This window comes from Salvelinus namaycush, chromosome 5 (assembly GCF_016432855.1).
Source record: "Salvelinus namaycush isolate Seneca chromosome 5, SaNama_1.0, whole genome shotgun sequence".
In the NCBI taxonomy this organism is placed as follows: Eukaryota; Metazoa; Chordata; class Actinopteri; order Salmoniformes; family Salmonidae; genus Salvelinus; species Salvelinus namaycush.
In genome coordinates this window covers 70,483,020-70,496,634 of record NC_052311.1, presented here as the reverse complement: position 1 = coordinate 70,496,634, position 13,615 = coordinate 70,483,020, and the positions used below count along the sequence as shown (strand labels likewise).

General features: G+C 43.7%; 1 protein-coding gene across 1 annotated transcript in view; it reads right to left on the bottom strand.

Moving 5' to 3' along the window:
- Positions 1–5,607: 5,607 nt before the first annotated feature.
- Positions 5,608–13,615, bottom strand: part of ankrd28b (ankyrin repeat domain 28b) — a 44,449-nt gene continuing 36,441 nt past the window's right edge. The window contains exons 17-26 of the mRNA XM_038995130.1: positions 13,351–13,552; positions 12,440–12,527; positions 12,101–12,218; positions 11,667–11,886; positions 11,019–11,190; positions 10,728–10,873; positions 10,535–10,617; positions 10,377–10,459; positions 10,151–10,242; positions 5,608–7,452 (exon numbers count right to left, since the gene is read on the bottom strand). Coding sequence (XP_038851058.1) covers positions 7,160–7,452; positions 10,151–10,242; positions 10,377–10,459; positions 10,535–10,617; positions 10,728–10,873; positions 11,019–11,190; positions 11,667–11,886; positions 12,101–12,218; positions 12,440–12,527; positions 13,351–13,552 — 1,497 coding nt within the window. The 3' untranslated portion in view covers positions 5,608–7,159. The remainder of the gene's footprint in view (positions 7,453–10,150; positions 10,243–10,376; positions 10,460–10,534; positions 10,618–10,727; positions 10,874–11,018; positions 11,191–11,666; positions 11,887–12,100; positions 12,219–12,439; positions 12,528–13,350; positions 13,553–13,615) is intronic.

Sequence of the window (13,615 nt, the reverse complement as noted above, 5' to 3'; positions counted from 1 at the left end):
AAGGTACGCAATTAAACTACATGACATTACCTCTATTCTCTTAGATTACGTTATGGATGGACCTCTACGGAACTAGGCCACATCCAAACATCCCTGATTGGTCAGTTGAGTCCCTTGTATTTACCTGAGACTATGGGAGAATTTCAATCTCCTCACCTCCTTCTCAAAACCCATTGGACGAGTAGGTCAAAAGGGAGGGCTTTCTCATCCAATGGGTTTTGAGAAGGAGGCGAGAAGAGAGGACGTGAGGAGTGTGCAATTGAAATTGTCCCTATGGGTGCGTCCCAAATGGCCCCTATTCCTTAAATACTGAACTATTGTTGACCAAGGCTCTAATAGGGAACATATCTAGGGGATGCATGGGGAAGCCAAAGAGAAACTTACCCATCCTTCATGTCCTGCACAAAGGTGTGTAGGTCTGGGTAGCTTCTCTTTCCCCTGCTGAGGGTGAGGCTGGTCTGGGAGGCTGCAGCCTTGCGGGTCACGCTAGTGAAGGTCACCACTGCAGCCTGATGGGGACGACAGAAAGCAGACTTAGGCTGGAATTCAATCAAATTCGCCATAGCACTGTTAATGCAATGTCTGTTTACGAACTACTGTCTGCATGCACAAACAGAAATGTACACACACACTGTTATCTGGAAGCATTTACCTTTGCCACTCGTTCAGTCTCCTGGGATTGAGATGTCCCGGCTGTTTGTAGATCATCACTCTCCTGCATCACACTCTCTCCTTCGACCTCCAGTGTCAGAGTTGATGTGGCTGTCTTCCGATCAACCTGCTTCAACTCACTCTCACCTTTGGCCTCCTAGATTAGAAGACCTTTACTAGCTCAAGCTTTGAAAATTCATTTGTCATTTTAATCTTCAATGCGTCATTAAAACACAAAACACAATACATCATACCTCCTGTGACTGAGATGGGATGGCAACAGCATCGTCCAACTCAATCTCTCCTTCAACCTCCTGTGACTGAGGTGGGATGACAACGGCCTCGTCCAACTCAATCTCTCCTTCAACCTTCTGTGACTGAGGTGGGATGACAACAGCATCGTCCAACTCACACTCTCCTTCAACCTCCTGTGACTGAGGTGGGATGGCAACAGCATCGTCCAACTCACACTCTCCTTCAACCTCCTGTGACTGAGGTGGGATGACAACGGCATCATCCAACTCAATCTCTCCTTCAACCTCCTGTGACTGAGATGGGATGACAACGGCATCGTCCAACTCACTCTCTCCTTCAACCTCCTGTGACTGAGATGGGATGGCAACAGCATCGTCCAACTCAATCTCTCCTTCAACCTCCTGTGACTGATGAGGTGGGATGACAACGGCATCGTCCAACTCACTCTCTCCTTCAACCTCCTGTGACTGAGATGGGATGACAACGGCATCGTCCAACTCACTCTCTCCTTCAACCTCCTGTGACTGAGGTGGGATGGCAACAGCATCGTCCAACTCAATCTCTCCTTCAACCTCCTGTGACTGAGATGGGATGACAACGGCCTCGTCCAACTCAATCTCTCCTTCAACCTCCTGTGACTGAGATGGGATGACAACAGCATCGTCCAACTCACTCTCTCCTTCAACCTCCTGTGACTGATGAGGTGGGATGGCAACAGCATCGTCCAACTCAATCTCTCCTTCAACCTTCTGTGACTGAGACATGCCATCTGTCTTCAGATCAGCCTCCTGCATCTCAATCTCTCCTTCAGCCTCTAGTGACAGAGTTTGGATATCTGTCTCTAGAACAGCCTCTTCCAACGTGGTCTGTCTCTCAACCTCTCTGTGATCTTTATCAGATCTAGATACAGAAAAAGGAATCTCTCTAAGGTCACTATAATGTGCTATAATGTGAGTGTGAGGATGTGTTCCAATTATAGAATTAGAATCATAGAAGTAGAATGAATCATTCTAGAATTTGAATAGAATCACTAATTCTATGATTCCAATACTCTGAGATGACTCGGACTATCCAGAGTTATATATTGAGAGAATTTGGCAAACTTTTAGAAAGGACTCCATGTTAGCGCCTTTTAGCCTTTCATTAAAAGTCAATTATAAAATAGATGTTCAGTTACATATTGTTTATGTCAATATTGCACATGGGGAGCCAGCTCTCATATGGATATCTTTGATTATACTGTGTCATGTAATGTATACATATTGATGTAAATGCAACATAATGCAGATATTTGAATGTCCCAACTTTCCAAATACATGGCTCTGGGCCTATCTCTCCATAGGCAGTGACCTACTACAGAATCTGTATTTGTAGGACTATGTGATCCTGTAACCAGTCACAAATGTCATTAATGTACATCACTTACCTGACTTCCTTCATAACATCAGCATCATTGATGGGGTCATCCAGGTCTATGAGGGTGAGGTCATTCCCACTGACTTCTGAAAGACAGCACTTATTTTGGCGGAGCCCTATAGAGTACCACAGTATGAGTCATAATACCCATAAAACCTAGCGGTCAAACAGGGAAATGGTTCCAATTGTTTTTCCACATTTCCATTTTCACATAGGGGATTTTAGAAACACTTCAAATAAGGGCTGTGTTTCAGGTAGGCTTACCCTGGTGTGACATTTTGATAACTGTGTAAATCTCTAGGTCAAGGTGACTTTTATCAATATATTCACCTGTATTTACCTCCCAAACATGAAATGCTAATTAGCTGCTAATGTGGCTATCATAAAGAACTACAAATGTCATGACAATGATGCTGATGGAGGCAAAAGTAAGAATCTCTTCATTAACTATCTAATGTTAGCTAAATGTAATGAATAAATTGGCTGCATTTCTTTAAATGGACAATTCTGTGGACTGTTAAGTGCAAGTTTCAAATAGATACAAAACGTGTTAGCAAAGTTGTCAGCTAGAGATGACGTGTAGGAGCTTGCAGGGATTTGTAGTTTTGCATGTCTACTTTGATGCTAATTAGACATTTCGAATCTGAGAGTAAATAGAGCTGAATATATTGATAAAAGTCACCTTGTCGTGAGAGATTTACATGGTTATAAAAACGTCACACCAGGGTAAGTTTACATGAAACACAGCCCTAATTTGATGTGTTTCTAAAATCGCCTATACGAGAAATGGGGGGGGGGAAACGATTGGAACCATTTCCCTGTTTGACTGCTAGGTTTTATGGGTATTATGACAACTCTACTGTGGGGCTCTTTTCACTGGTTGGTTGTTTAGTAACGAAACTAGAATGCAACTATGTGGCAAAATAAGACAGTGCTGGCTTAAACTATATTTAGTCTCAATGTTTATTGCAAACGTAAATACATTTGCACAATGAGCCCTTGTCTGAAATACATTGTTACAGATGTTGTTGGTTAGCTAGGTAGTGAATTTTAACCATTGCATAGACATACCAGTCAAAATAACTCAAAACAAGACATGGTATCAATAACAAGATACAACGAGCTGAAACATGCCGAAGATCTAGGATTCCCCATACGCAGCTTATTGTTGCTAGCTGAGGTTTAGTCATAACAAGATACACTTAAAAAAATATATATATATATTTTATTTTTATTAACAACAAATCAATACAGAAAGTACATAAGGGAACACAAGTATATATAGATTATATATAATGGACAGTCGAGCTAAGGGGTACAATATCACATTACAATTACACAAGGACCTTAAGGGACATACACTTACAATTCTAACAGCTATTTTGTTAGTAGAGTATTTAAGTCTTAAAATACGGTTAAATTTCTTTTTGTAGGATAAGAAAAGGTGTTTTTTTGTTAGTAAATTTACATTTGTGTATATGAAATTTGGCCAAAAGAATAATGAAATTAATTACATAAAAATGTTTCAGCTTATTTTTATCGTATGTAAAGAATCCAAGCAGTACATCTCTCCACAATAGTGTAAAATCTTCATAAATGTGTTCAATTATAAATCTACTGATGTCAGGCCACAGTTTTCTTACATGTATACAATGCCAAAAAAGATGCAACACTGTTTCTGGGTGGTCATTACAAAAGGAGCAATTTGAGTTTATGTTTTCCTTAAACTTCTTCATATAGTGGTTGGCAGGATAATATTTATGAATAATTTTAAAGGAAACTTCCTTAATTTTGTTAACAAGTAGGTATGTGTGTGGCAACATCCAAACTTTTTTCCAACAGATATTATCAATAAATCGATTCCAATAAGGCATGACATAAGGTATAGATACAACATCCTGCTGAAACAAGGTTTGTATCGCTCTGTTGTTGAATGGGCCAAAAGAGAAACAAATCTTTCCTACTGATGAGTCAACAGGGTCAATAGAAGGTAGGCTCTGAGGGTCTTGACACATTCCTGAATAACAGAGCAACACCTGAGGGAATGGCGTCTAAAACAATTGCAAAATCTTTAGGTGTTACAGGGACCTTGTAAAGTGATAAGAATTCCTTATAACTGAGTAAAAGACCCTCTGCATTTACCAGTTGGCTCACCAATAGGATATTATTTCGGAACCAATATACCTGCCGATGAAAAGCAGAAAGTTTCACTGGAATTTTGTCAATATTATAATTGCACAACAACATGAAGTTAAGGCCACCAAAAGTAGAGAAGACATGACGAGGAATAAAATTCCAGATAGAAGTGGGTCTTCTTAGTCTTTTAAGATCAATTCCTATCCAATTGATCTTAAAAGTATTATTTAAAGTAGTAAAGTCCAGAAAATTCAGTCCACCATTCTCATAAGTGTTCATTACAACAGTTCTCCTTATGTAATGGGTACGGTTTCTCCAAAGAAAGTTGAAAAGCATCTGGTCTATCTCCTTGCTTATTTTACTGTAAAGATATAACAAGATACACCCATTCCGGCCATTGTTTTTCGTGACGTCAGCCAACCTGTGTATGGCTCTTGGTCATAAGTAATGCACTAGCCTACATAGGCAATAGCGTGCAATTTACGACGTAAATATGAGGGTGGTGTTATAACCCTTGACCCACAGCAGATTCTAACGTACCTTTAGCCAACTGTCATGACTCCCCGGCCATAGACTTTGTAGTTTGATATTACAGCAATGATAGGACATTATTTCATTTGTTAAACAATATTTAATCCACAGTAATATAATTGAGAATTAAAAAATAAATAACATGCCTACCTTGAACTCTTTATTCTCCATGTCCTTGCAAAATCAGTACATTTCCTTGCCAAAATGAACGCTCCTCCAGCACTAGCGAGAATCACTGAACTGCTCCCGCGGTTTCTCATCAGTTTCAACGTTTATCAGTGATGACGTAACAATGCTGTACAGATTTGACGCACTTCCAATCTCGTGCTGATGCAACGCTCTGTGCGGTTGTAAATTCACGCATGGAAATCCTGCGAGTTGTAAACAAATGTAGGCTACTATTGTCCTTAAAAATGTAATGTGGACGCAATGCAAAATAAAATACATAACCCACACCGTTAGGTACATGGTACAAGGTACATGCAATTTATCACTTTGCCAATAAGAGACTATTCTTGTTCCTTGTAGCCTTTCTTTTGGGTTATTGGCACCACTGTCATTGCCTGACACCTAGAAATGGACTTATGCTGCGGTTGTCACATAAAACAGAACCCATAGTTCATTATTAAATAACTCATTTCTTTATTTTATTACTCATAAAATATACAGCAATCTTCAGATAGTGAAATAATTCATGGAAGTTTCGAATTCAGTCACTATTTCATATGTACATGCTAGTTTCATCCGTTTAAAAGAAAGATAAGGACATGAAAAAATCCTGTGAACCTCCTGTTCCTGATTTGATGAACATAGCAAATGTATTGTACATATTTCCAGTTAAAATGATCTTCAAAAAGAGACACAAATGGGGATTTGAACAAGCAATCACATAAAAGGATTGAGTGGTTTCATTTTTTGAAGTTAAAGCAAGCAAAACCTGTCAAAAAACATTGATAAGCCCAAAGACAAATAATATAGATATTTATTTTCCAACAGAAGAAAATCTAATTGCTGCTGTCCTACCATTGGTTTACAGTGTTTCTCCTCTCCAAGGGAGACATGTTTTCCACCTCACATGCCTCGGGATAGTATCAGTGCTTTTCACAAACGTTGTAGTACTTAGTGTGCATCATTGTTTTCGCCCATACAGCTGCCCCTACTCTCCTAACCACCCCTCAGTAACTAACGAAGGCACAAAATGACAAATATCACAAGAAAGAATACATGAATGAATAATTTACTTTCTAAAATACTTTCTAGAGGCCAAAGGACAGGTAGGTTTAATAACACAAATGTAATATGTCCCATCAAAAAGTCCTGTTGCTCACATACCGGTATGCAAAACCAGCATCCCAAATGGCACCCTATTTCCTTTAGAGTGCACTGCTTTTGACCAGACAACTATGGGCCCTGTTCAACAGTAGTGTACTATTCAGTATAGGGAATAGGGTTCCATTACAATTACTCATGAGAGCAAATACTACGATTTTTTGATTCCCACAGAGCTTAAGACATGAATGATTTTATTAAAATGTTTGTTCATAAAAAATGTATGATTTCCCCTCCTCCCACATGGATTACAGACAAGAGGCTAGGTGCGTTCTGACTGTCTTAGTGTGCGGATAAACAAGACAATCACTCTCATGAAACTTAAAATGAAACATCACTCCTTATGTCTTTTCTCAGCCCAAACAATTTCTAGTCAAAACAGGTTTAAAAAAGGCTTCCTCCACATCTTTTGGTCCCTGTCTGTTTTGCTCTCAGTGAAGTGCTACTATCCCCTTGGACTACAGGTTATTGCCGTCATAAGGTTGTCCGTCTGTCGGACAGACAGTTTAGGACCTTTGTGGGTAAAGGTAAAGATGGGGTAAAGCAGCAGCAGTTCCTCTGAAGTCCAGTATCTGCTGGAAGGACACCTGGTGGTACGAGAGGATGACTGTGGGCCAGCCAGCCTGTTGTGCCTCCCCCTCTCCCTCCTTTTCTCTCTATTTGCGGGACTCTTAAGGCTCCTGTGCGGACTGTCTTGGCTCGTGCCCTCCCAAAGCTGGCTATGGTGATTTAAGACACGGTGTGTATTTGTTTGTGGCCTCTGCCCCACTTCGCTGTCCATCCGCCTGCACTTGCCTCCCTTCTCCCTGGCTCCCCTCCTGGGCAGCGACCACCACCACTCTCAGTACGTCTCTGAGTCTGAGTCGTTGAGTTCCTCATCCTTGTAGAAGCCTTCGTCGTGGCCGCGGTGGCCGATGTTGTTGAAGCTGCAGTAGGAGCTGTGCTCGCTGCGCAGCACGGGCAGGCTGTCGAAGGTAACACTCTTGGAGGGGCTGGTGGTGTAGTGGTTAATGGCACTGAAGGACAGGCTGGGTGCCGGGGTGCAGGGGGACACGGGCATCATGGTGGCCAGGATCAGCGCCAGGCAGTCCGCCACGTCTTTGTTGGGGGCGCAGGCCAAGGCAGGCGTGTAACCTGAGGGGCACAAACAGAACAGCAGAGGATAACTTCAGGAGCATCACCATTTACTAACATGAAATAACTTGGTATCTCCTAGCCTGGTGTTAAGACCATTTTATTTAACCGGGTAGGCCAGTTGAGAACAAGTTCTCATTTCCAACTGCGACCTGGCCAAGATAAAGCAAAGCAGTGTGACAAAAAACAGAGTTACACATGGAATAAACAAAAGTACAGTCAATAACAATAGAAACATCTATATACAGTGTGTGCAAATGGAGTAAGAAGGTAAGGCAATAAATAGGTCATAGTAGCAAAGTAATTACAATTCAGAAAATTAACACTGGAGTAATAGATGTGCAGATGATGGTGTGCAAAAGAGCAGAAAAGTAAATAAAAACAATATGGGGATGAGGTAGGTAGTTGGATGGGCTATTTACAGATGGGCTGTGTACAGCTGCAGTGATTGGTGAGCTGCTCAGATAGCTGATGTTTAAAGTTAGTGAGGGAAATATAAGTCTCCAACTTCAGCGATTTTTGCAATTCGTTCCAGTCATTGGCAGCAGAGCACTGGAAGGAAAGGCGGCCAAAAGAGGTGTTGGCTTTGGGGATGACCAGTGAGATATACCTGCTGGAGCGTGTGCTACGGGTGGGTGTTGTTATTGTGACCAGTGAGCTGAGATAAGGCGGAGCTTTACCTAGCATAAACTTATAGATGACCTGGAGCCAGTGGGTCTGGCGACGAATATGTAGCGAGGGCCAGCCGACGAGAGCATACAGGCCACAGTGGTGGGTGGTATATGGGGCTTTGGTGGCAAAACGGATGGCACTGTGATAGCAAATTGGATGCAGTCTGAGTAGAGTGTATTTTGTAAATGACATCGCCGAAGTCGAGCATCGGTAGGATAGTCAGTTTTACGAGGGTATGTTTGGCAGCGTGAGTGAAGGAGCCGATTCTAAATTTAATTTTGGATTGGAGATGCTTAATATAAGTCTGGAAGGAGAGTTTACAGTCTAGCCAGACACCTAGGTATTTGTAGTTGTTCACATATTCTAAGTCAGAACCGTCCAGAGTAGTGATGGGCGGGTGGGTGCGGGCAGCGATCGGTTGAAGAGCATGCATTTAGTTTTACTAGCGTGTAAGAGCAGTTGGAGGCCACGGAAGGAGTATTGTATGGCATTGAAGCTCATTTGGAGGTTTGCTAACACAGTGTTCAAAGAAGGGCCAGATGTATACAGAATGGTGTCGTCTGCGTAGAGGTGGATCAAGGAATCACCCGCAGCAAGAGCGACATCATTGATGCATACAGAGAAAAGAGTCGGCCCGAGAATTGAACCCTGTGGTAGCCCCAGAGACTGCCAGAGGTTCGGACAACAGGCCCTCCGATTTGACACACTGAACTCTATCTGAGAAGTAGTTGGTGAACCAGGCGAGGCAGTCATTTGAGAAACCAAGGCTGTTGAGTGTGCCGATAAGAATACGGTGATTGACAGAGTCGAAAGCCTTGGCCAGGTTGATGAAGACCGCTGCACAGCACTGTCTTTTATCAATGGCGGTTATGATATCGTTTAGTACCTTGAGTGTGGCTTAGGTGCACCCGTGGTCAGCTCGTAAACTGGATTGCACAGCGGAGAAGGTACGGTGGGATTTGAAATGGTCAGTGATCTGTTTAACTTTGCTTTCGGAAAGGCAGGGCAGGATGGATATAGGTCTGTAACAGTTTTGGTCTAGAGTGTCACCCCCTTTTAAAGAGGGGGATGACCGTTGAAGCTTTCCAATCTTTAGGAATCTCGGACGATACGACAGGTTGAACAGGGTTTTTTCTCTCTTTATTTTACCAGGTAAGTTGACTGAGAACACATTCTCATTTACAGCAACGACCTGGGGAATAGTTACAGGGGAGAGGAGGGGGATGAATGAGCCAATTGTAAACTGGGGATTATTAGGTGACCATGATGGTTTGAGGGCCAGATTGGGAATTTAGCCAGGACACCGGGGTTAACACCCCTACTCTTACGATAAGTGCCATGGGCTCTTTAATGACCTCGGGGTCAGGAAACCCGTTTAACGTCCCATCAGAAAGACAGCACCCTACACAGGGCAGTGTCCCCAATCACTGCCCTGGGGCATTGGGATATTTTTTCAGACCAGAGGAAAGAGTGCCTCCTACTGGCCCTCCAACACCACTTCCAGCAGCACCTGGTCTCCCATCCAGGAACTGACCAGGACCAACCCTGCTTAGCTTCAGAAGCAAGCCAGCAGTGGTATGCAGGGTGGTATGCTGCTGGTGTTGTGAACAATGGCAGTGGATAATTTTAGGAAGAGATGGTCCAGATTGTCTAGCCCAGCTGATTTGTATGTGTCCAGTTTTTGCAGCTCTTTCAGAACATCAGCTATCTGGATTTGGGTGAAGGAGAAGCTGGGTGGCTTGGGCATGTAGCTGCGGGGGGTGTGGAGCTGTTGGCCGGGGTAGTCAGGAGAAAAGCATGGCCAGCCGTAGAGAAATGCTTATTGAAATTCTCTATTATCGTGGATTTATCAGTGGTGACAGTGTTTCCTATCCTCAGTGCAGTGGGCAGCTGTGAGGAGGTGCTCTTATTCTCCATGGACTTTAGTGTCCCAGAACTTTCCAAGCAGTGGATTAGAGAGAAACATTTGTGGACACTATGAGAAGAAAAGTACCAAAGAAAATGGTGTTAGCCTTACGGATCTTACCATTCTCATCGACTGCGAGCACGCTAGCACCCTTCGCTAACAGCTCTTGCACCACCACGGTCAGACCATTTCTGGCTGCAACGTGTAACGGCCTGAGGGGAAAGTACCGTCAGATTAGCCAGCAGCAAATGAGGATACCTCCCAAATGCCAGACTATTTCCCTATATAGTGCACTTCTTCTGACCAGGGCCTTATGACCCAATTAATGCAGCTGAATCATACGTACGTCTGTAAGGCTGCGTTAGTCGAGTTGATGAGGTTCCTGTCTGTAATCTTCTCCAATATCAACAAGGCACTGGTTTCATGCCCCTTTAAAAACAGAGTCAAACATGTCAGACAAAATTCAAACCAGAAGGAACATCATCTTCATGTGGGGTTGCTCACCTTACTGCAGGCCAGATGAAGAGCAGTGTTCTTGACTGCATCCTGCAGAGTGAGCTCTGCTTTGGCACTGCTCACCAACAGCTCTGAGACAGAGAAACAGAAAAGGAACTACATTAGGAAATTAAGTTACTTATTCAAATTGTTGAACTTAAGCCGGCTGGCGAGGCAAAGCGGAGGAGAGGGAACTGCATACCGACAGCGTTGGTTTGTCCGTTCTCAGCAGCCATCATGAGGGAGGTCTTCCCGGAGGTGTCGGGGGAGTTGACCTGGGCGTTGTGACCTAGCAGCAGCTGAAGACACTCCACGTGGTCCGTGAAGGCCGCCGCATGCAGGGGGGTCCTGGAGAGAGGAAACTGTTTTCATTGATATTGAGTAGGAGTGTTATTATCAAGTATAGTTTCTACAATCCCTCATCCAACCCCAGAGGTCGTTTTCACAACATTATTCTCCAGAAGAAAAGGACTTTGTCGTGTGCCGTAGTTACCGGTTCTTGGTGTCAGTGGCGTTGACAATGCTCGGCCCCAGAGTGTCAATCAACATCTCTGCAGCCCCCTCGTTGTCATTGATCACAGCACAGTGGAGGGGGCTGAAGGAGTTGCCCTCGGTCTTGTGGAAAACCTCCTGTTCCAGCAGCACCTCTACACACGTGTCATGGCCTAGTGGAAGATTGATTCATTTAATTTAGAATTAAAAGTAATACTTTGCTCTAGCGGGAAACATTACAAACAGGAAAAAGATAACGTCACTGCAGACCACAACAATACCCTCAGAGAAAGCCAAGGATCTGACAATGGTGAAGTCACAAAAAACATTTTAGCTACAACATATACTATGTCAATCCCTGACAAAGTCCTGTTTCAGTGTAAGCTCCTCCACTGAGAGTCATAACCCTACTTCTCCCACAGTGTTGTAGTATTGTTCATTCCCCCACATTGCTCCATCCAGACCAATCTAATGCTTTTCAATCCACAAGAAGGAGTGAATGAGTGCACACGTCATGGAGGAGAGAATAGAGCTCCAGTCCAGTCAGTCCAGTACGTACCGTTGTAAGGCCTGCCTAATTCAGGGACATGTTTACAGTGTTGGAGAGTGAATCAGAAAAGAGCTTCAGTCCAGTCAGTCCAGTACGTACCGTTGTAGCAGGCCCAGTGTAATGGTGTGTAGCCCTGGTTGTCTGTGATGACAGGGAGGGTCTCCACTGACTGGGCGGCATGTAGGAGCCCCCCCAGCACCCCGATGTGTCCAGACGCTGCCGCCAGGTGAACAGGGGTCCGCCCCTTACAGTCCCGAACCAGGAAGCTGGCGCTGTGCTGCAGCAGGGCCTCCACACACTCCTCATGACCCGTCACTGCCTAGGAGGGAGGCGAGACAAGAATGGAATTGATTAAGTCATAATCAATTATATAATAAGGAATCATAATAGGTATATTTGGGCATAATTTATATTCCATGCTAGATCCCACACCAAAGCCATCCCTAGTAGTTCAATGGCCCCATCCCTAGATCAGAACAAGCCTCCCCCTCTCTTTCTGTGTGTGAGCGCGTACAGTCAGCTCTCCTCCTCACCCCTCTGTGTAGAGCTGTTCTGCCCCACTTGTCTTTGGCTTCTACGCTGGCTCCCTTGTTGAGCAGTGAGTACACACAGTCTGTGTGTCCGCTCAGCACCGACAGCATCAGAGGGGTTCTGATAAACAAGACAACAGGTCATATTACAAAATGGTAATAACCAGGCTGAGTCCTAAATGGGAACCTATTCCCTATATCGTACACTAGTTTTGACCTGAGCCCATAGGGCTTTGGTTTAAAGTAGCGCACCAAGTAGGGTATAGGTTGCCATTTGGGATGAATCCCTAGTGTCAAAATCTCTTTATTTCAGGAATTGTATCCAAAATCCAATTGACTTACTGTCCATTCCCATCTTGAACGTCCACTGCACTCTGGAGGTCAGCATTTCCAATCAGCAAACGCAAACACTCCGAATGACCGTTGGTTGCTAGAGGAAGATAAACAGAGAGGATATAAGAATGTCAGATGATTGACCGTTGGTTGCTAGAGGAAGATAAACAGAGAGGATATAAGAATGTCAGATGATTGACCGTTGGTTGCTAGAGGAAGATAAACAGAGAGGATATAAGAATGTCAGATGATTGACCTTCAGTAGCTAGAGGTGGAAAAACAGAGAGGATATAAGAATGTCAGATGATTGACCGTTGGTAGCTGGAGGAAGATAAACAGAGAGGATATAAGAATGTCAGATGATTGACCGTTGGTAGCTAGAGGAGGATAAACAGAGAGGATATAAGAATGTCAGATGATTGACCGTTGGTAGCTAAAGGAGCATAAACAGAGAGGATATAAGAATGTGAGATGATTGACCGTTGGTAGCTAGAGGAGGATAAACAGAGAGGATATGAGCAGATTGCTGGATGACTATAACCTTCACATGAACAGACAGATTTGTAGAACAATGGTGTTGGTAGATGACATCCTCAAGATGTTAACACAGCAGATAATAAATAATTTTGGGGCTGAGGCCATCGAAGCCTGTCACCTGCTAGCTGTGTACCTGGCTCTGGATAGAAGTCTTCCCTGTGCATTGATCTAGGATCAGCTTACCCTCCCTAGATCATCAATCATTAGTGGAGAACATGACAAAAAATGACCTTAGATCAGTGTCTCGTGGGCATTTTCACACTATTCTATATAAAATCCATAGTGGACATTGTGGACATCCTAGCAACATTACCAAACAAATGGCCATCTTGCTCAGGAAAACTTTTTAATTACAGAAGCTCTGTGTGATATCCTATGTGTACCTGCAGCGTGGATGGGGGTCCTCTTCAGGGTGAAGTCTTTAACCAGGATGGAGGCTCCCTGGTTGATGAGGACGTCAACACACTCCACATGGCCTTTAAAGGCAGCCAGGTCCAGAGGGGTGCGCCCCTGGCTGTTCCTCACGTCTAGATCCAGCAGAGACTGAACCAGGACCTCCATAGCATGGTGGTGGCCGTGGTACGCCTGAATAGAAACACAAACACAGTCTCAAGCAAAGTCCAGTGGTACGCCTGAATAGATATACAC